This window comes from Oryctolagus cuniculus, chromosome 19, assembly GCF_964237555.1.
Source record: "Oryctolagus cuniculus chromosome 19, mOryCun1.1, whole genome shotgun sequence".
Lineage (NCBI taxonomy): Eukaryota > Metazoa > Chordata > Mammalia > Lagomorpha > Leporidae > Oryctolagus > Oryctolagus cuniculus.
Window position 1 is genome coordinate 49,549,409 of NC_091450.1, and position 22,721 is coordinate 49,572,129.

Genomic DNA, 22,721 nt, shown 5'->3' on the forward strand with positions numbered 1-22,721 from the left:
AAACAACAAAAAAAGATGGCTACAATAACATTACAGCACCCAACATGGCTTCAAAAGGTGGCTTTTTGGGACTGGTGTGGTGGGACAGAGTTAAGCCGCCGCCTGTGACACTCGCATCCCATATGAGCACTGGTTCCAGTCCCAGCTCCTTGATCCATCTCCCTGTCCATGCATCCGGGAAAACAGCAAAAGATGGCCAAGTGCTTGGGCCCCTGCCACGCACATGAGAGACCCAGATGGGGTTCCAGGGTCCTGGCTTCAGCCTGACTTAGCACTGGCTGTTGCGGCCATTTGGAGGGTGAACCAGCAGATGGAAGAGATCTCTCTCTATCTCTATCTCTGTCACTCTTTCAAATAATTAAATAAATCTTTGGAAAACAAACAAACGAAAAAAGGTGACCTTTCCCCTTGTTTCAAGTTTGGCCAGTGGCTGTTCCTACAAAGAATGCTATGTCCCAGTGATTTCTGAGCTTAGGTCATAAAAGGCTATGCAGGTTGAAACTGACTCTCTTGTACCTTCCATCTCTGGACTCTGCTTGCAATGACCCACTGGGAGGCAGCCACCATGCTATGACAAGCCCAGGCCATGTGGAGACATGCTCCAATCTGCAGCCCCAAGCCAGGAAACCTCCAATCACCCCGGCACTCCTGTCCTCCCAGGCGAAGGCCGGATTATCAGGGAGCAGAGGTGAGCCAGTCCCATGTGCCCCGTCCAAATCGCTGACCACAGAAAGTCATTGTCATTGGATTCCATGAAGTGTGGGTCGAGTGCTCTACAGAGTGAACTCCGGCTGCCTCTCCTGAAAGACCCACACCTCTGTAGCTCTCAGTGCAAGTGCACCTGCTGTTCACCCTGAAGCCGAGGCGGAGGTGCGTGCCCCTGAGCCACAGGCAGGCAGTGGACACTTCCACCTTATGAAGACACAGGGCTCACAACACGAGAAAGCAACTTACATGTTGGGTGGCCTCCGTGGACAGACGGTCACCAGGGCAAACCAAATGAGGATAGAGAGTAGCCTACTGCAGACGTGACCTCAGCCCCCACGTTCCACCTCTGGGTCACCTGGCCTCAAGGTCACATGCAGGCTTTGTTCAACAGCAACGTACCCGAGGGTCCTGCCTCTGGGGGGTCTGTCTCAGCAGCCTGAGGATGGAACCTGAGTGTTTGCATCTCTCTAAGTTCCCGGGTAATGCTGATGACACACTTGGAGCACGGTGCTATCCAGGTCTCCCAGTGGTGGTAATTTTTCAATTCTAGATGCTCACGGGGGATCAACTGGGGAACTCAGATTACAGATGCCTGGGCTCCAACATCAGCCAGGTTGGGCACTGTGGTGTTGGGGGAAGGCTGGGGCATCCCCACAGAGGGAGAGAAGATGAGGGGGTGTATTAGCTGTCCATTGTTGTGCGATAAACCACTCCAAATGCTAGAAGCTGAAAACCACCACCAGTGACTGTGTCAACGGCTGTGCACTGGCTGACTGCTTCCTCTTTGGGTTCCACCTGAGGCTTGGTCTCTGCTGTGGCAGTGTTGAGGGGGTGGAGGCTTTTAGAGGTGTTCACACATGCACACATGCATGTAAAACTAACAATAATCTGCCCTTACAAGAATCTCTATCTTCTAGTCTTCAAAAAAATTCATTTATTTGAAAGGCGGGGTGCCAGGGCAGGGGGTGGTGGTTCCATCTGCTGGTTCACTCCCCAGGTGGCTGTCAGATTTGGGTCAGGCCAAAGCAGGAAGCCAGGAACTCTATCCAGGTGTCCCATGTGGGTGGCAGGGGACCGAGTACTTGGGCCATCAGCTGCTGCCTTCCCGAGTACATGAGCAGGAAGCTGGATGGATGGAGGCGGAGCAGCTGGGATTTGAACTGGCGTCGCTGCAATCTGCAGTTTACCCCCAGCTAAACGGACTTCCCCAGCCGCTCATGGGTCATAGCCTGCAGACTGGAAAATACTAACAGGCCATCCAGAGTAGAAGTCAGCAGACTGGCCAAATCCTGCCTGTAGCCTGAATGCTATGCCTCTGACCGGCTGGGACCCGGCGGCTGCACACACCCACGCTATGTGGCTGGCCCGGAACGCCTTGCTCCTGGAGCCTTGCAGATCGTGAGACTCCAAAGGCCGACACAAACACTGAACGTGTGTTTTCCTGACTGCCAGCCCTGGGTCAGCAGCAGGGAACAAGAAAGGGGAAAAAAAAATCAGTGAGATTCTACGGGGGAGGGTGGGAGGGAGTCAGAGAAGCAATCAATCAATCAATCAATCAATGAAATTATTAGAGGGTGATACATTCCTTAGTAAAAAATGAAGTGGGGGAGGGGGGTAGGTGCGCTCCAAGCTTTATCTCCACGGTGCCCACCAGAGACGGTGGCTGTGGCGAGGCGGCACACAACAGGCACAGCGCCCGCCCAGCCCGTCCGTCAGTGCAGGCAGATCTGACCCCTGGCCTCGCCGGAGGGCACCGCACCGGCAACTTTAACCCAGAAAACGTCAGCACCCGGTAGCCGGGCGGGAGTCCAGGTGGAGGGCCCGAGTCCAGCCCCCGCGGGACCAAGGCCCCCGGGGCCTCCTCGTTCCCTGCGCGCACACACGCACCCCGACTCCCGGTCCTCGCGCCCGCCTCTCCTCCCGCACATTTCCCGCAGCAGCTAGGGGGGCTTTCCCGCTCCGGGGCCTGGGGCCGGACGGGAAGGCCGCAGCCGGCCCCCTAACCCCAGCCCGGGGGTCCCCGCCCCGCCTTCGCCCCGCAGCCCTCCAGGATCCCGGGGCGTCCCCAACGCGCCCCCTTTGAACCCAGAACCCGGGCCTCCCCCAACACCGCAGTCTTTTGGGGTGTCGCTCGGCACCCCCCCGCCACAACACACCCCATAAAAAGCGCCGAGTCCCGGGCTCCGCCTGAGCGACACAGCGCGATCCCAGGCCCAGGCGGGATCCTCCGTGGCCCCGCCGGGCCCGCGCCGCCCCGTCTCGCGCGTGCCCAGCGCCCCCCCATCCCCGGAGCCCGCCCGGCGGCGGCGGCGGCGGCGGCGGCGGCGCTCGGACTACAACTCCCGGCAGGCGCCGCGCGGCCGCGCACGCGCAGCGCGCCGGCCGGCGTTTGAGTGGCAAGTTGTTTGTTCCAGCGAACACCAGCTGCTCCCCGCGCCGGGCGCTGCGAGCCGCCGCTCCGCCGCCGCTCCGCCGCCCGGCTGCCCCCGGCGCCCGCCGAGCCCCCTCGCAACTTGGCGGGGAGGCCTCCCGTGGGTGCGGCCCGGCCCGGCGCCCAGCTCCCGGTCCCCCCGGGCCGGCTGCCCGCGGCGGCTCGGTGCCGGCTGGGCGCGGAGGGGGCGGGGGCCGCGGCTCGCCCCCCGCCGATGCGCCGCCGCGGAGCGCGCAGCGCGGGCGGACGATGGAACTCCACATCCTGGAGCACCGGCTGCAAGTTGCCAGCGTCGCCAAGGAGAGTCTCCCGCTCTTCACCTACGGCCTCGTCAAGCTCGCCTTCCTGTCCTCCAAGACCAGGTGAGCGCGCGGGGCCGCGGCGCCGGCCGGGGACAGACAAAGGCGCAGCCCGGGCGCCGCGCCTCGGAAAACAACTTCGGGCCCGGAGCGCAGCGGCCCGCAGAGCCGGGCCCCCGGGAGGGGGTGGGGTGGAGGGGCTCCCCGCGGAGAGCCCGGGCCGGGGGCGGGGAGGGGGGGGTCGGGGGCCGGGACTGGGGGTGGGGTGGGGAGTAGGGGGCAGGGCGAACTCGCGGATGAATGAGCGGGCGAACGAACGAATGAATGAAAAACAGGTGTGAGGACGTGGGAAAAGCGCACTAGCGCCCCCCACCCCCCTCCCCGGTGGGGCCGGGCCCCCCCGCCCCCCCGGCGAGGCCGCGACGGGGGCGGGATGGTGCGGGGTGGGGGTGGGGGTGCCGCCGAGCGCCGCTCCCCGGAGCAGGAAAAATCATAAAATCGTTCGTGGGTGTTGATGTCGGGGTGCCTGCGGGGGTGGTGGGGGAGGGGTCCGGGGAAGAGTCGCCGTGGTACTTCCTGCTGGGGGTCCGGGCCAGGGGTAGGGGGGTCCAGGGTTGCCGAACCGTGGAAGGGGAGGAGCTGGCGTGTTTTTATGTAGCTGCCCCGAGGCTGGGCCTGGGTGCTGCAGGGTTGGGGGGTGGGGTGGGGGCACTTGGAGGCCTTGGAAGGCAAAAGGAAAGGGGGAAAACTTGAATTTTCCCAGCTCCAGGTAAAGGTAGGTGACAGGATTTGGGGTGGGATGGGATGGCTGTTGTTTTTTTTATTTTTAAGGAGTCCCGTGCAGTGTTAAGTGCCAGCCGGCTGCCTGAACTTAAGTCTCTGGTTTGCCACCATTGTGACACTCTTGGTCCCAGGAGATTGGTTTGAAGTTTCGGGGTTCGGGGTGGCCGCCGTTCTCCCCGGCTGTCCGTGACAGGTCAAGGTTAGCGGTACAGTGACAGCTCCCCCCCTCACCCCCTCCTCCTGGGCAGCCCCTGTGGCTGTGAGCTCTGTGGAGTCGGAGGAGCCTGTCATTTGCCTGTGAAAGTTCTCGCTGGGAAATCTCACTTTGATGTGTGTGTGTCTGAACCGGGAGCTGAGTCCGGCCATTGTTTGGAGATGGAGCCAGATCTGCCAGGGGCGTCTTGTTTACTGTCTTCTGCCGGCAGCTTGGGGCTGCCCGCTGGGGTCCCGAGGTTGGAAATCCTCCCCTTCACTGACCCCTTGCTCCTCAGATTGCAAGAGAGTAATTATTAAACAGGTCATTTGAAAACAAAAGCCCATAGCTCAAGAGTCGCGACTGCCCCTGCAGAGTTGCCCCCTGGCTAACCGGATCCCCTGGCATCCTGCCTCCACCTGCCCTCTGGTCCCCGCCCCCCACCCCCACCCGATCCTGCAGGGCCGAGGTCGTGGAGCATCCTCAGCCCCCCGCAGCCCCCTGGCTGCCTCCTCACCAACCACTCAGATGAGGGTGATGACTCAGGCTGCGGCTGTGCACGGTGCCTGGGCGCTGGGAGGAGGGGGCATTTGGGGGCTTCTCAGAAAGGCAGCATAAGGTGGGCTCTCGGTGGAGGGACTTCCAGCCCCAACGCCGGATCCAGTTCTGAGCACTCCTAGACAGGCACGGCCCAGCGGGGAGCTTCTGCCGGCCTGTGTGCGGCTGCAGGAGGCCCAAGTGACCGGTCCAACCTCCAGATGACTCAGAGGTCAAAGGTTAGCTCCCTGTCTCCAGGATCTGGCTCAGGAGGGTGCTGGGCACGTTTGCCCAGTGATCTCAGGCCAGGCTTCGGTTGTCATGGGCTCTCTCTGCCCGAGTGGCCCAGGAAAGGCCCCTCTCCTCTGGGTGTCACTCTGTCCCGCTGGAGAATGGACAGTGCACCCCATGGCCCAGAGCTGCTGCTGTGTGTGTGTGTGTAAGTGATGTCAGAAGTGAGTTTTTAGCAAGTGTCAGATGGATTCGTTAGGCTGTTTTCCATCCTATCATTGGTCGCCCAGGAACAACTTTCGGTCCCCCCGGCTCTTCCTGCAGTGCCTGCCCCCAGGTGGTGGCCTGTGGCTCTGTCATCACTCCCAAGAGCCTAAACTTAGCACAAGGTCCTCTCAGGGTCTCTGTGCCGCCTGTGAAAAGTGTTTCAACCAGTCTCCGGAAGACTGAATCCTTGGCCTGGCATTCAAGGCCTTTTGGGACCTGGACGCTGGACTCTGGTCGGAAGCCACTCCCCAGAATAATCTTGCAGGGACCCTCTCCGGTTCACCTGGTCATTCCCTTCACACCTCTGTACCCTTGCACCTGCGGGAGGAATGCACCCCACCCCACCCCCCACTACATTCCCATTCAGCCCTTAAGATCTGGTGATATCACCCTGAAACCTGCCTGAACCCCCTCCTCTCCACTCCCCAGCGCACTTAGTCACTTCCTCCCTCGCATCTACCTGGGGTGGAGGCGTGGGAAGGGGAAGGCATTGGGAGAGACCCGTTCCATGCCGTGCAGGGGGTGAGGGGGAGAGACGCTGGTGGGAAGAAAGAGAAGAGGCCATGGCCCCCAGGATACAGCAGGGAAGCGGGGAGGGAGAGGGCTCAGGAATTGCCTGAGGGTGCTGGCGGCTTCTTGTAAGAGGTGGCACCAGATCTTAGGGTGGTAATAGGAGTTGGCCGAGTGGCAGAGGGGATCGCGACCCCCAGCACGCACAGGACTGCTCTGTGAACTGGCTACTGTTGCAGCTGCTTTCACAGCAGGAGCCTGGAGCCGGGATTCGGGCACCTGCAGCATGCCAGGGCTCAGGCCCTCTGTTGGCAGCACACCGAACTGGAAAGTTCAGGAGCACGGATTTGAACCACTGGGCCTTCTGTGTTCCTGCCCGCCCACCCAGGAATGCTTGTCTGTCAGCACCTTCCACCCGCCTTCCTCCACCCCTCCCCTTCCCCTTGCCTCACATCTCAGCTTCTGCCTGGGTCCTGCCCTCCTGGCTCCACCAGAAACCGAAGGTTTGGGCCTTGTAGCCATCGCCACCGCCAAGAGCTGGAGACACCAGGTCTGGAGAAATCAAACGGCTGGCTCAAGGTCACACGTCTGGGCAGACACCGAGCTGGGATTTGAACCAGGTCCCGCGCACACTGCTTTGTCGGCGCTTAGCTGACTGTCGGTTTGATGGATGGCCGACCCGTGCACAGAGTGACCCAGATTTCAGCCTGGTATCGGCTGGGAGTTTCTGACAAGTGCCCTGGGGGCCCCAGGAGTCGCTCACCTGGCAGCAGCAGGGCCTGGCGACCCCGGCCCTGGCTCTGCTGAGCAGGCTTCTGCCCCTGACATGTGGGGCTTTGTCTGGGTCAGGCTGGACTCAGGCTTGGAGGGAGGCTGAGTAGGCTTCTGTTTGGGCACAAAGCTGGAAGGCAAGACCCTCTGTGAGCCTGCCTTCCTCTTTACCCTCATGTAAACCTCTTCAACCCAGCCCACCTGGCCCCCTGGCAGCCCCCGCGTCCCCAGTGACACCTCTGTCCCTCTGGATTCGTACTCCTTCCTGTCCCTGGTCCCACCCCTTTTGTCTGCCTGCCCACTCTTTGAGGTTCCTGGTTTTCTCTCTCTCTCTCTCTCTCTCTCTCCACCACCTCCAGGAAGCCTCCCCTGCACGCAGGGCTGGGCTCAGACCCTGCCTCTGGTTTGATGAACTTAATCTCAAGGAGATGAAATCTAACCATGGAATCTCACCCAGATGCCTTAGGCTGGAAGTAACAAGAAGGCATTGCCTAACTGACTCAGACAATAAGAGGCTTGAACTTGGTGAGATAAGAGGCTATGAGTGGTCTGCCCCAGGGTTGGGTGACTTAAAGCTTTGATGATGCCGTCTTTCTGTGTGGCCGTGGCTGGTGTGGCACTGTACAGCACTGTGTCCTGGCTAGGGCACCACCAGGCATCACGGGTCGGCAGGAGGAAACCCAGCAAAGAAAAGGGCTGTAGCCTCCAGTGTGACCCTGGAAATAAAAGACAAACCTTCCCAGGGGCGCTCCCAGCCCCCTGGAGGTTTCTGGCCCCAGGGAGGTGGAGAACAGCAGTGTGGACCCCGCCCAGTTCCACACAAGGGTCACAGTACTGCCCCTCCACCTGACTTGCCTGGATCCTACCAGAACCGGTACCTGCTGCAGTCAGGGCCATGGGCCAGGCTGGCCCAAGTCTGGGGGTCCGGCCGAGGGGGCCTGGGAAACTGGGGAGCTGGCTCAAGGGCCAGGAGTCCCTCTGGCTCTCCCGTGTGTAGTGAGGCTCGTGGGAGACCTGCAAGGCAACGCTGAGAACAGATAATAAATAAGTGTCCCGGAAGAACTGCTAAGGTGGCGACAATGACAGCTCCCACTTCTAAAGCCTCAGTATATCCCAGGCACTTCTCCTTCTCCTTTTAAGAGTCATTCACGTGTCTGAAAAGTGGAAAGAAAGATTTTCCATCCAAATGGCCACAACAGCCGGGCCAGGCGGAAGCCAGGCACTCCATCCGGGTCTCCCACGTGGGTGGCGGGGACCCCAGTACTTGGGCCACCGTCTGCTGGCTCCCCAGAGCACGTTAGCAGGGAGCTGGATTAGGAGTAGAGCAGCAGGGACTTGAGCTGACGCTGTAAATGTGCGATGCCGGAGTCACAAACAGCAGCCTCACCCTCTGCACCACGGCGCCAGCCGCCAGAAACTCTCCCAGTCACCACACATCTGCCAGCTCACTCCCTCCCAGCAACCCTGCGAAGTAGGAGCCGGATGGTTCCGATCGTACAGATGGGAAAACCGAGGAAGCTGAGCGCCCAGGGGCATACAGACCAGGCAGAGCCGTGGCTTGACCCAGGACGCATGGCCGAGGAACCCGTCTCCGTAACCGCTTGGCTCGGCAAGAGGCCACGGCTTCTTCTTTATTTTCCCTTAAATTGCTGACATCTTTAAATTCCCTCCCCGAAAGCCCGTCTCACTGGATGGGCAAAGAAACCCCGTAGGCGAGTGTGCAGTCAGTGCCTGCCCCGGGACTCCTCCGCCCTGCCTATCTGCCGGACTCTGGCCCGTTCGGGCCTGCATGAGTGTCCTCGTGTTGCTGCCTGCAGGATTTCTGGCCAAGGGCCCCAGCGAGCACCTTCCAAGGAATCCCCAGGAGAGAGGCTTAAGTGGCCAGTTCACCTGCTTGGGCAGGTGGGCATCTCAGCCTGGCAGTGTGACCTTGGACAAGTCGCTTGCCTTCTCTGAGCTGTCGGTTTCTGACCCGTACAACAGGGATCAGAATCGTGCCTCTGCCTGGGTTGCTGCGAGGGGCGGAGTGTCCACCTGAGCCGGCCAGCTGCAGCCTGAGAGGCAGTTTGGACTTCAGAAGGCTCCTTTCACAAACAATCGCTGTGTGATTCCAGATCATAGAGATTCTGTCACCACCCGGGGGTGGGGGGGGGTCCCGTCTTGGAGAAGGGAGGGCCTCAGACCTGAGGCAGGCTTCCTGGAGGCTGTGGCACCACCATAGGAGCCGAGATGAGGTTGGCGTGGAAAGAGGTCAGGAAGTGCCAGGGACGGACAAGGTGCAGATGGGTCGGGGGGCACAAGTGAGCCCCACAGCCGTGCAGGCAGCCTGCACTGCGGGATTCCATCTGTCTCCAGGGCAGGTGCCTGGGGCAGGGGGAGCTGCCCAAGCAAAGGCCTAGAGGCCTACGCCTGCAGCCTGGGGTCGCTACAAATTGGTGAGTTTTGTTCCTGCAGAGGCCCTGCGGCGCACACCTGCTCCTGCGCCGTTCCCTGCGGCCCGGTGAGGGTCACAGAAGCTTCTATCCAGTGGGAAGGGAGATGCAGGGTTCCCAGCAAAGAGGGGGACTGGGAGGCCCGTGGGTCCGCAAGGAGGCACCGTGGAGGGGTGCTGGGGTAGGTTACATGTGCTGGTTCCCTGCCTGGCTCAGAATCCTCACGCTGCCCCCTGCTCCTGGTACACACTCTGTCCCACATTGTAAATACTCCTTGATCTCCTGCCCCACACATGCCCTATTACAGCCTCACCATGATGGTTTAAAAATACCCCAAAGCCCCTCTTCCAGGCCAGCTCTCTGCTGTGGCCAGGGAGTGCAGTGGAGGATGGCCCAAGTGCTTGGGCCCTGCACCCCATGGGAGACCAGGAGAAGCACCTGGCTCCTGGCTTCGGGTCAGCGTGATGCGCCGGCCGCGGCGGCCATTGGAGGGTGAACCAACGGCAAAGGAAGACCTTTCTCTCTGTCTCTCTCTCTCTCACTGTCCACTCTGCCTGTCAAAAATTTAAAAATAATAATAATAATAATACCCCAAAGCCTGACACTCTGCTTCAAAAGCCAGAGCCCCCACCCCACTCCTCCCCCGTACCTTTAAGTGTCCAGCTTTGTGATTCTTCTAGAAGGCGGCAGAAGCAGTAGCCCAGGTCAGCATTGTAGCGTGGAGGGTAGAGTCACTGCCTGCGATGCTGGCAGCCCTTACGGGTGCCGGTTCGCATCCTGGCTGCTCCATTTCTGATCTAGCTCCCTGCTAATGGCCTAAGTGCTTTGGTCCCTGCCAACCCACATGAGAGACTTAGATGAAACCCCTGGGCTGGTGCTGTGGCGTAGCAAGTAAAGCTGCCACCCACAGTGCCAGCATCCCCTTTCTCTCTGTGTAACTCTGTCAACTAAATAAATAAATTTTAAAAAAAGAGAGAGCGAGAGAGAGAGTGGATTCTACCTGGTGCTCTCCTTCTTGCCCCCCTGGCTCTGTGGGAAGCCAGCTTCCTTGTTGTGCGGACACTGGAACAGACCCGTGGGAGAGGCCCGCAGTGGACAGGACTACTGAGGCCTCCCCCGACCAGTGAACAGTGAACAGCCAGCACCAGCCCTGAGCCCGAGCCCCCTGGAAAACACGTCCTCCCGCCCCAGGCAAGGGGTAGAACTCTGCAACCAGAGCTGCCCAGCTGAGCCACACCCAAATTCCTAAGCCATGGGAACCGGGAGTGATAATTGGTTCATTGAACTACTTCCAGCCCCCAAGATTTGGGGTAATTTGTTATGTAGCAATAGATAAGTAACGAAATGACTGTGTCATTTATCATCCAAATGGGGACATCTTTTGAGAATTGCAAAAAGGACTAAAAATAACTACCTCGGACAACTAGGCAAACCAGAACGTGTGGCCGCCCTATCTGTAGTCCAGCCAGATCACTCTTCACGCGGCCCCTCGGGGTCAGCTCCAACATCACCGCCTCCAGGAAGCCAGCCCTAGGGCTGGGATTGCCTGCACCCTCTGTCCTCAGCGCAGGTGCATGTCCAGGCCTCGGCACCCGCGTTCCACGGCATTGACGCATCGCCCAGGGATCCAGAAGGGCAGTTACGAGAGGTTGGGTTGTTTCTGAGCCCGCAAGTCGCTGGCCGGATTTTTCGTCCTTGCACACTTCTGATCTGAGGAGCCGCCCCAAACAGAACACCCTGGTTTCCTCCAGTGCTGGGCCTGGGCATGAACAGATCCCCCCGCCCACCTCAGTATCCGCAGCTCCCAAAGGTTGGCTTACACCTTTAGCCACCCAGTTTGTTGTGAAACTAAAACTTCTATGGAGAAGCTCATGTCTCAGCGCCTTATTCTCATCCTCGCCCTGGATATAATATATTGCACATACTCCAGTCTCCAGGCTAAATCCGGGCTTAAAGCTCTTGGGCCCTGGGGTGGGTGTTTAGCCTAGGAGTGAAGACACCAGTTGGGACGCCTGCATCCTGCCTGACTGCCTGGGTGCAAGCCCTGACTCTGCTCCCAGTTCCAGCCTCCTGCCGATGGGCACCCTGGCAGGCAGCAGCTGATGGCTCAAGTATTTGGGTCCCTGCCACCCATGTGGGAGACCTAGATTGGATTTGGCCTGACCCAGCCCCAACTGTTGCAGGCATTTGGAGAGTGAATTAGCAGATAGGAGTGTGCTCCCTTGCTTTCTCTCTCTTTGTCTCTTTCTCTCAAGTAAAATAGATCAGTGGTTTTAAAAAGAAAAACGGGGGACTGGCATTGTGGCACAGTGAATTAAGCCGCCACTTGCAGTGCCAGCATCCCACATAGGTGCTGGTTCAAGTCCCAGCTGCTCCACTTTCAATCCAGCTCCCTGCTAATGCATCTGGGAAAAGCAGCAGACGGCTAGGCTCCTGTACCCACATCGGAGATCCTGGTGAAGCTCCTGGCTTCAGCCTGGCCCAGCTCTTGCTGTTGTAGCCATTTGGAGAGAGCCAATGGATAAAAGAGCTCTCTCTGTGTTAACTCTGCCTTTCAAATAAATAAATGGATCCTTCAAAAAAGGAAAGAAAAAAAGGGCTGGTGTTGTGTGCGGTGGATTACGTCACTGCCTATGATGCCGGCATCCCATTTCAAAGCGCCAGTTCAAGGCCCTGCGGCTCTGCTGCGATCCAGCTCCCTGCTAATGCACCTGGGAAAGCAGCAGAAGATGGCCCAAGTGCTTGGGCCCCTGCACCTGCGTGGGAGACCCACATGGAGCTCCTGGCTCCTGGCTTCAGCCTCGCCCAGCCCTGGTTGTTGCAGCTACTTAGGGAGTGAGGCAGCGAATAGAAGATATCTTTGTCTTCTCTTCTCTCCTTTCTCTGTCACTCTGTCTTTCAAATAAATAAAATTAATCTTTAAAAACCTGAGATCCTGTATGTCCACCCGCATTCATAGCAGCATTAGTCACAGGAACCAAAAGTGGTAGCTACCACAGTGTCCCCCAGCGGACGAAGGGACAGACACAGTAGAATAGGACTTGGGAAAACAAGGAAATTCAGACACGTTCAGACAGGGATAGAATTATGCCACCTGCTGCCTCATTGCTGGCGCAGTCATGCTAAGCGAAATGAGCCAGTCCCAAAAGGACAAAGTTGATGAAAAAAAAAATTGAAATCCACGCATACCAGGGACCTTTGCAGCCTTCATGGAAGACTTGTATAATGGAAAAGTTACATGTGGATTTCAAAAAATGTTTTGATCCAAAGTAAATTTATTTAATTCTGTATTTGGTGAACTTTTAGAAGTCCTGTGGGGCCAGCGCCACAGTGCCAGCAGGCCTGTAGCTCAAGCATCCCGTATGGATGCTGGTTCGAGTCCCGGTTGCTCCACTTCTGATCCACCTGAGAAAGCAGCGAGGGGTGGCCTAAGTGCTTGGGCCCCTGTACCCACATGGGAGACCTGCATGAAGCTCTTGGCTCCTGTCTTCATCTTGGCCCAGCCCTGGCCATTGTGGCCATCTGGGGAATGAACCAGCTGATGGAAGATGGAAGATTGTGTGTGTGTGTGTGTGTGTGTGTGTGTGTGTGTATCTGCCCCCACCCCTCTCTGTAACTCTGCCTTTCAAATAAAAAAAAATAATAAAGTCCCTCTGTGTGAGCAGCTCAGTGCTTGGAGACAGAAAGCGGAGGGCTGGTGGCCGAGGGCTGGGCAGTAATTGTTCCAGCTGGTGGAGGGGTAGGCGTTTGGTCTGGGGGTTAGGATGCCTGCATAGCTTCTTGCCTCACCCAGCTGCACTCGCGACACCAGCTTCCTGCCAGTGCAGACCCACGGCCGTCACAGGAGGCAGCAGTGACAGCTCCAGGGACCGGGCTCCCAACACCCGTGGGGAGACCTGGGTTGAGCTCTAGGCTCCTGGCTTCAGCGCCAGCCAGGGGCCATGGTGAGCACCTGGGGAGTGAGCCAGCAGCTGCGAGCTCTCTCCGTGTGTCTGCCCTTCTCTGTGGTTCTTAAATAATTATTTGAATGCTACAGAGTTTCAGCATTTGGCAAGAGGAAGAGGCCTGGAGATGGGTTCTGAAGTCCACAGAACCAGGTGCTTAGGCGAGGTTAAGGGAGTAGGGTTCATGTTCTGCATCTTACCACATTTTCAGAAATAAGTCATTTATTTATTTGAAAGTTACACAGAGAGAGAAGGAAAGGCAGAGAGAAAGAGAGAGGTCTTTCATCTGCTGGTTCACTCCCCAGTTGGCTGCAACGGCTGGAGCTGTGCTGGTCCGAAGCCAGGAGCCAAGAGCTTCTTCCGGGTCTCCCACACGGCTTGGGAGACTTGGGCCATCTTCCACTGCTTTCCCAGGCCACAGCAGAGAGCTGGATCAGAAGTGGAGCAACGGGACTCGAACCAGCACCCATATGGGATGCCGGCACTGCAGGCGGTGGCTTTATGCGCTATGCCACAGCGCTGGCCCAATGAGTTGTTTTTTCAAAGCTTGGGTTCTCTGAGGTGGTGACGCGCCCCAGGTCTGGAGGTGTCGGGGTCATTGGCCCCTACACACCGTGGCCCAGGCGACTGTGGGGTCTGCAGCTTTTGTTCCTGACCACAGCTGTGATTGGCAGCCTCGAGACCTACATGAGCTTTGGGTCTACACAGACTGAGGTTTCGATCCTGATCCTGACCCAGCTGGTTGTTTGTCTGATGTTCCCCAGGCACTGTCCTGACCCTGGGTGATGGCAGAAGGGAACAGGGAAGGGTGCCCGAGATCCCGGGGCTTCTCACGTTGTGGCCAAAGACAAACGGGCCAGATCTGCGGAGAGTAATGAAGTGGGCTGATGCCACTCAGCCAGGGGCGGTGGAGGTAGGAGCTGCCACCGAGTGACGAGAGGGAAATGGGCGGGGGGAGCCTCCCCCTCCCCATTCGAGTGGCCACCACTTAAACAACGGAAACAGAGGATGACAAGTGTCAGCAAGGACGGGGCGAGATCGCGGCACAGCTGCCACTGTGGGGAGATGAGCAGACTTCCCATAGGGCCCAGCGTGGCCTCCTGCTTCCTGGTGCACCCCCAGAACAGGGAGAGGAAGCCCTCAAAGGAATCCACGCACAGCCAGGTTCACAGCCGCCTGGTGGCGGAAGTGACCCAGGTGATGCACACCTGCAGGTCCAGGGAGACAGCCTCAGAGAGGAGGGACATCCCAAGACCTGCCCTGGTGTGGAGGAACATCGGGGCCATGACGTGGTCCTTAGAACAGTCAGGGAGACAGCCTCAAAGAGGAGCTGGTGGGGGCCGAGGCTGGGAGGCTCTGCTTAAGGGGATAGGGTTCCAGTTCCCCACCGTGTAAGCGGCCCGGAGAGCGGCGGTGGAGAGCAGCGTGGCCGTCCTGAGTGCCGCAGAACCATACGCTTAGAAGTGGTCATGGCGGCAGACTTTACGTTGCTTGTGTTTTAGCTGCAGTTGAGAAAATAAAAAGCCAACGTAGGAGCCTGGCAGGTGTGCAGAGCTAAAGGGCTGTGTGCACAGGCGTGAGCCAGGAAGGAGGTCCGAGCGGCGGAGGCTCGGACCAGGAGAAGGAGCTGGCGGCACCCCGTGAGGTGGCTGCTCCAAGCCTGTTGTATGAGCTCATCCAGTCCTCACAGCCACCCTCCATCAGATAGGTACGCTCTCCAGCCCCATTTTACAGGTGAGCAAACTGAGGCACTAGATGTTTGAATTACTTGTGCAAGACCACAAAGACCAGTAAGTGAAGTTTTGCTGGTTTTTTGTTTTTAAGGTTTATTTATTTGAAAGGCAGAGTGACAGCAGTAGACAGATCTTCCATCCACTGGGTCACTCCTCCAATGCTTGAAATAGCCAAGGCTGGACCAACCCAAAGCCAGGTCTCCCAGACTCAGTCCAGGTCTCCCATGTGAGTGGCAAAGACCGAAGGAGTTGAGCCAGGATGCACATTAGCAGGGAGCTGGGTCAGAAGCAGAGCGGCTGGGACATGAACCCAGACACTCCCAGGGGAAAACTCATCTTCCAAGTTGGGTTCTTTCACCCCAAAGAGCTCCAGCCACCAGTGCCGCATCTGATGGGATGGGTGAGAACCAGCCAGGTGTGGCCCCCGCAGGTCTTCCTCCAGAACCGGCTGGGAGCCCATCCACAAAAGGAGGTTGTGTCCCGTCCCCCCCCACCCCCCCGAGCTCAGAAGAGGCAGCACAGGCTCACCTGCCTCAAGGCACCCAGCAGAGGAGGGGCAGATTGGGGGTCAACCTGGGCCCCCCAGCCCCAGCTCTTGTCTGCCTGTGCCTGCCTCCCTCATGGGCCCTGCAGCTGCAGACAGAAGCCCCCGTGCCAAGTCAGGATCACAGCGGTCAGGAAAACGCATTTCATTCAAATGGCGACCTCTTCACGGAGCCTGTGGCCTCGGCCGACTTTGTAAGAACCTCAAAGGCAGATCAGTTTTCCTGTCTGTAAGGCGGGTGCTAATAGCCTGTTTGGGTGGTTGTAAGAATCCAGCAGGAAGTTTTATGCCCAGGACTCCTTAGGTATCCAACACCCAGTGATCTGGTTTTCTCACTCTTCGGGCAGACCCTTGGGTCCAGGGCCCCAGACGCACGCCTCAGTGTGGTGGCCTCAGCCCCTGCAGCGCCCACAGCCCGTGCCGCTATAGAGTCGTTGGACGGACCTACCTGATGGCTACAGATGGAACGACTGAGTCGGGCAGGTTTTTTGGTTTGGTTGTTCTGGTGTGCGCTGCGGGCCCCGGGAAGGGTGCGGCCAGCAGGAAAGGAGTGGGAGACGGGAGAGCCGCAGGCAGCCCTGCAGGCAGAGCCGAGTCCGGAGCTGTCACATCCTCCCATCAGCTGTGCAGTGGCCGCTCCAGGCAAGGTCCAGGGGGCGTGGACACTCTGGACCAGGCCTGGCCCGCGCAGTGCTCCCACGCTGCTGCCCCAGTGTGCTGTCATCCAGCCCTGTGCCACATCTTTCTGCTTCACCCCCAAACCTTTATAGCTCCTCGGTGTCGTGGGAAATCCCGTTACGCCCACCGCTTGCGACACCAGCATCCTATATCAGAGTGCCAGTTTGAGTCCCACCTGCTCTGTTTCTGATCCACCTCTGTGCTAATGCACCTGGGAAAGCAGCAGAGGATAGCCCAAGTGTTTGGGCCCCTGCCACCCACATGGAAGACCTGATGGAGCTCCTGGCCCAGCCCTAGCTAGCTCTTGCAGCCATTTGCAGAGTGATAGAACATTCCCTCTCTGCCTGCCTGCCTGTCTGTCCTTCTCCCGGCTTCCCTCTCCTGCTCTGTTGCTAAGTCTTTCCAATGAATAAATAAATAGATCTTCCCCCAAAAAATCATTCTCTGAGCTCCACTCTGCACATCACCTGCTCCCCCTTGGCCCCCTGCACTCCTGGCGCCTGACCCCGGGCCCCCCAGGCAGTCTCCTCCCCGGCAGCCCCTCCTGTTCAGAGCAGCTCCAGCTCACTTTGGAAATCTGATATCCTGTGCACCTGTGAGCTGCTGCTTGCTCCAGGGTGCCAGCCAGGCCTGAGCAGAGCCCCCACCCAGCCTTCCCGCCTCCCTGCTGCCCCTCCCCTGCGGTGCACCTTGCCCACGTCTCTGGCCCCTGCCACAGCTGTCCCAGCTCCGCCCGGTGTGAGCTGTGCAGCCTCGGCTGAGTTCCTTTCCATCTCTAGTCCTTCGGTCCTGACCTGTAAGAATCATGGGCAGGCGATTGGCCTGGCAGTCAGGCTGCCCCTGGGATGCCTTCATCTCAGAGCACGGCGCTGGTTTCCAGTCCAGCTCCACTTCTGATCCAGCTTCCTGCTAACGCGCACCCCGGGAGGCAGCAGGTGATGGGTCCCTGTCACCCACACAGGAGAACTGGATCGAGTTGTGGGCTCCCAGCTTCAGCCTGGCTCTGGGATCTGGAACAGAAATGGGGGCGGGGGGAGGAGGTTTCTTGCCCCTCCCCACCCTCACCTTCACTCCCCCCACCCCTGCCCCCCAGGATCCGGGTCTCTGAGTCACGCCCACCTGGCTCCTGGGCCTCTAGGTGACCGCCCCAGCATCCACAGCGTCACCCCAGGCAGGTGTCCAGGTGTCCCTCTACCTGGGTGACTCGTTTGCACCCTCCCACGCCAGGTGGGCCCCTTAAGTGTCTTGAGGCTGGGCCAGCTGCATCACAGTGAGGAAGCTGATGGTCACTTGAGAAGGAGAAGGCTACCTCGTCAGGGCCTGGGGCCAGACCTCAGAGGGCCCCACGCCGAGTCCCTGGACCGGGGCTGGGGTGGGGGGTTCCTGGGTATGAGCAGTAAAACCTGTATTTCTTTTCTTTTTTAATCTGCTCTTTGCAGACGCTCTGCAGACTTGGTTCTGTCCCCTCCTCCAGCTTTCCCTCCCCTGCGGCTCTTCAGTCCAGTGAATCTGGCTTCATACCGCCCTAAGGATACAGATGGCCTGATAGTGCGCCCAGGGGCGCGCCCGGCCCCTCCCCAGGGTTGGCGTCCATCATTTCTGGGCACTCCCGTGTCACGGCCAGCAGGGACGCGTCATCTCTCAGGCACCTGCTCGGGGCCCCGACTGTTCCCACCGTGTGTCCCTGGGCAGGAGACCGGGCCCTTCTGATCCCCGAACCCTCACCTGTGAGGCGAGAGCCCCTGCGATTAAGGCGCCACAGGGAGGCCCTCGCACCCTGCTCCCACGTGGTCCCGGATAACCGAGTCCTCGCCCAGTCTCTGGGCACTGGAACTCGGAAAGAAACTGACCCCCAGAGGCACTGGAATTGCGGGAAGAAACGCGGGGCTGGTGCTGTCCCAGGAGGTGGGCTGTGGTTAGCGGGACCTGAACTCCACTGGAGAGGCTGAGGTCAGGGAGGGGGAAACCTGGCTGGGAGGCACAGAACAAGGAGCCGTTCTTGTCCCCCACCCTGGGCAGGGCACCTGGACCCCTGGGGGAAGAGGTCCCGGTGCCCCCACTCTCTTGCTAGCCCCCCTCCCCATTGCCTTTGGGGATGCTGCTGGTGGGGCACTTCCCCTGGGTCCCGCTTCCTGCAAGCCAGGTGTGCCCATTTTACACAGGATGACACTGAGGCCCCAGAAAGCCAGGGGTGTGCCCGGCGCCGGATCACTCAGTGGAGAAGCCAGGCGTGGGCTCGCAGCCTGGTTTCAGAGCCGTGCTCCTCGCGCCATGCAGAGAGGATCCTTCTGCGGGAACATCGGGGTCTGGCCCCAAGGACCTGCAGCAGAGCCTCGAACCACACTCACAGTCAGGGGCTCCAAAGGCTGCCCTGGGCCTTGGCAGCCGTGGGGTCGCGGGCGTTAGTCACCCCTCCCCCGAGTGGGCTTCAGTTTCCCCATCTGCACCAGGGCCTGGCAGGAGGCCCCTGCTCACAGAGGCCCCACCACGGCGGCCTTGCTTTCGTTTGTTTTGAATCCCTGCAGCCAGTTCTGCCGCCCGCTCAGATTCGGTGCCGTCTTTGGGACATTGGCGGCTCCAGAGCCCACAGGGGCCCTGCCCCTAGCCTGTAGTGCTTGGGCCACCTGCTTGCTGCTCAGTGGCCACTCCCTGGGATGCAGGCAGGGAGGACAAGGCCAGTGTAGAAGTAGCGTCCATCTGTGCTGCACGCGCCACCCTGCTAACTTCGCACGTTCCCCGAGTGGCCAGGGGAAAATCAGACTGTTAGTAGCTTGCCCTGGGGTCGATGCCCCAAGGACCACTCAAGACCCCGGACCCCCAATTGTTCCTGTAGGGTGGAGGCCCTTGCGGTCACTCTCACAGCCCGCCCCTCCTCCCACAGAGGACACGGAGCATGAGGTCAGAGGGCCGGAGGGAGTGACCCGGGCAGGTGCAGAGCCCAGGAAGCACATGCCCATCAAAGGCTCATCTGTCATTGCCGATGGGGACTTGGGCCCGTGGAGCAGAGGCTGGGCACCAGAAGGGTCTGCCCAAAGCCCCCGAGACCACCTTATCCACTCGTGCCCCCCCATGCTGATTGCAGGTGCCCTCGGAGACCCAGACCCTGGACTCTAGTTGTTGTCTGCGTGGGGGAGGGCAGCTCTGCAGCGTGATGGCAGACTCCAGGAAGGAGGTGTCTCGGTCTGGGGGAGGGAGGGTTGAGCCCGGCGTGAAGTGTTAAGGCAGGGAAGGGACAGCCAGGAAGGAGGACCCGCATGTGCAGGGCCATGGAGTGCAGAGTTGGGTGGGTGACAGCTCAGGGGGACAGCAGCAGCGCGGCTGCCATCTGACCTGACCCCCTGTCTCTGACCACCTCTGTCTGCCTCCTGCACCTTCCCAGCCTGCTCTTCTGCTTCTCCCTCCCCTCCAAGTCCTGCCACCTCCTGCAGGAAGGCCTCCTTGCCTCTCTGCTTTTCGTTTTTTTTTTTTTTTCTTAAAATTCCCGAATAGATACAAAGTCACGTGGCTCAGAATTCCAGAGAGACACAAAGGGGAGCTCAGTGCAAACCCCCTCCCCATCGTGCCCGCATCGGCCCCCAGTGCCCGCCCCTGTTGACAGCCAGACTTGGGGGAAATTTGGCGGTGCTACTTGGTGTATCTGTGTTCAAGTGTCTGTGTGTGTCACTGTCCCTCTTTTTCTTCTTTCTTTTGTTTTACATAAATTGTATTAAACTCCGTTCCCCTCGGCGTTTTCAGAGGATCCTCATCTTGACAGCAGTTCCATACTCTTTATTTTATCTGGTTTTCTTTTTTAAAAAATTTATTCATTTATTTGAAAGGCAGAGTCAGAGATCGTCCAACCAGTGCTTCATTTCCCAAATGAACACAATAGCCAAGGCTGGGCCAGGCTGAGGCCAGGAGCCTGGAACTCCATCCGGGTCTCCCATGTAGATGGCAGGGACCCAAGCACTTGGGCTGTCTTCTGCTGATTTCCCAGGCGCATTGGCGGGGAGCTGGATGGGAAGTGGAGCAGCTGGGACTTGGGCAGCAGTATAACCTACTCCCCAAGTGCCCACAACACCCAGCCCTGGACCAGGCCGTAGCCAGGATCCAGGAACTCCATCCGGGTCTCCCATGTGGGGTGGCAGGGGCCCAAGCACTTGGGCCATCCTCTGCTGCTCTCCCAGGTGCATTAGCAGGGAGCTGGATTGGAAAGGGAGGTGGGGCTTGATGCCAGGCACTCTGACATGGAATTCGGGGCTCCCAAGCAACAGCCCAACTCTGCACCACAATGCCCACCACTCTCATGATGTTCTTAACATGTGTCCTATGGATGGGCATTTGCTCCTGGTCTTTTTTGCTGTGATGCTGTAATCGCAACCGCGATTTGTAACTCGCCACACAGACCTTCCCTTGCACACGTGGGCATGTGTACAGGGTCTTCAGAAAACTTCATGGAGAACGTGCCTTCTGAAAAACTGTGCTTGGATTTCATTTATTTATTTTTTTTTTTTCACCAAAAGAAATCTTAAGTTTTAATTGCATTTTTCCACAAACACTCTGCAGTGCCTGGGTGTTTGTAGGCGAATGTCTCAAAGCAAAAACCAGCCTGGAGCATGCCAGCCTTGGTCACGCCTGCATAGGAGTCCCTTGCTCCCATAAGCCAACCCCAGGCTGCTACCCCAGCCCCAGCAGCCCACCCAGGGTAAGAGGGCCTCCTCTGTGTGTCTGTGCACACATGGGTGGGCCCAGCACAGCCGGCGGCTTCTTGCCACTGCCCTCTTGTTGGAGGGCTCTCTGCCACATTCTCAGCCTCCCCACTGCTGGGCAGCCCCCCGGCCTCCACCCTGGAGCTGCTGGACCTCAGAGTCTTTGGCCTCTGGTGTATACTGGAGGTTGCACCTGCTCCAGCTCATTTCTGACTGGCACTCAGGGAGCCCCAGTGTGCCCGGTGCTTGGAGCTGGGTTCCCCCCAACCAGGGGCAGCCCCTTCCGGCTCCAGAACCATCCCCTCTGGGAACATTGGGTCTTCAGGCTCTGGGACCAGCTGGGCCCCAACAGCCCCATCCCGGGTCTGCTTGGAGCATGGAGTTCACAATGGCTCAGAGGCAGAATGTGTCAGACAGCCTGAAACTCCTCCCGCCCCACCCAGGACTGCGCCAGCCCTTAGGTGGCTGTCACCCATGAGGTCCCCAGCTCCTGTGTGGGCAGAGAGGCTGGTGGCCATGGCAGCCCGAGCCCCTGAAGCCCTGGGCGTCCCCTGCCTCACTTCCCGTCACAAGAGGCACGTTCTCTCCCGGGGGCCGGCTACAGAGTGTTGACCTCTCTGGGCCTGAGTTGGTCCATCTATAGAATAGGGGCATGGTGTGAGCGTGGTGTGTTTTCACATCGTCATGTTCTGAAGATTTCCAGGCCTCCTTCGCCCTCTCCACTTGGGCCACCGTCACACGGGGCCTGGGGGGATCCTTTTATTTATTTATTTATTTATTTATTTTGACAGGCAGAGTGGACAGTGAGAGAGAGAGAGACAGAGAGAAAGGTCTTCCTTTTGCCGTTGGTTCACCCTCCAATGGCCGCCGCGGCCGGCGCATCGCGCTGATCCGAAGGCAGGAGCCAGGTGCTTCTCCTGGTCTCCCATGGGGTGCAGGGCCCAAGCACTTGGGCCATCCTCCACTGCATTCCCGGGCCACAGCAGAGAGCTGGCCTGGAAGAGGGGCAACCGGGACTAGAACCCGGTGTGCCAGCGCCGCAAGGCGGAGGATTAGCCTAATTAGCCACGGGGCCTGGGGGGATCCTTTTATTAAGTGCAGGGTTTGATCCGAATCCCCCCAGAAGCTCCGGGGCCCCTGGACCTTTACGGAGCCGCTCTGGGTGGCCCCCAGCGGGGATGAGGGCGTCCAGGAAGGGAAATCAGTGTCTTGGGCTGGGCCCACAGAGCGACACCAACATTGCAACAGCGAAGTCTGGGTTTCCGTCTTGTCTTGCAAAACTGGAAAGTCTGGCAGCCCGGGGAGCTCATGGCAGGTGTCTAGGGGTGTGTGAGGAGCAGGTGCGCCCCCTGCAGCAGGAAGGGGTCCTCAGGCAGCCTCCCCATTCCCCCCTCCAACACACACACACACACACACACACACATCCCTTCACCCACGTGTTGCAGCCGCCCCCACTGCAAGCTTGCGGGAAGCCCTGCTCTGGACATGGCCAGGCTCCACCCAGATTAGGGTCCTTTGCCTCCCACTGGGGGAACACAGGTGCATATGGGCTGGAGCCCCTCTCCCTGGGGGAGTGCAGGCACAGCCACTGGCTCTGTGACAGTGGCAGCTGGGACACCTCTTCAGGGGGCTCCTGACCGTCCTCAGTGCCTGCCCTGAGCCAGCCAGATTCAAGGTCCAGTCTCGCGTGGGTACCCTCTGTGAACTACAATAAATAGAGCCATGCTGGTTAATTCTAAGGGGCATCTTCTTTTTTTTTTTCAGGTTTCATACAGTTTATTCTTTTTTTAAAATATTTATTTATTTATTTATTTGAAAGAGAGGTCTTCCATCCGCTGGTTCACTCCCCAATTGGCTGCAGTGACCGGAGCTGTGCCGATCCAGAGCTAGGAGCCTTCCCCGGGTCTCTCACGTGGGTGCAGGGGCCCAAGGACTTGGGCCATCTTCTACTGCTTTCCCAGGCCACAGCAGA

The 22,721-nt window shown here is 59.0% G+C and overlaps 1 protein-coding gene and 1 long non-coding RNA gene across 2 annotated transcripts in view; one reads left to right on the forward strand and one right to left on the reverse strand.

Moving 5' to 3' along the window:
- Positions 1–1,622: 1,622 nt before the first annotated feature.
- Positions 1,623–3,003, reverse strand: LOC138846915 (uncharacterized). The gene is made up of 2 exons (XR_011384420.1): positions 2,865–3,003; positions 1,623–2,162 (listed from the first exon to the last, which is right to left on the reverse strand). It is a non-coding gene; the product is annotated as an uncharacterized lncRNA (long non-coding RNA).
- A 110-nt stretch (positions 3,004–3,113) lies between these two features.
- Positions 3,114–22,721, forward strand: part of CASTOR2 (cytosolic arginine sensor for mTORC1 subunit 2) — a 42,140-nt gene continuing 22,532 nt past the window's right edge. The window contains exon 1 of the mRNA XM_070064501.1: positions 3,114–3,501. Coding sequence (XP_069920602.1) covers positions 3,389–3,501 — 113 coding nt within the window. The 5' untranslated portion in view covers positions 3,114–3,388. The remainder of the gene's footprint in view (positions 3,502–22,721) is intronic.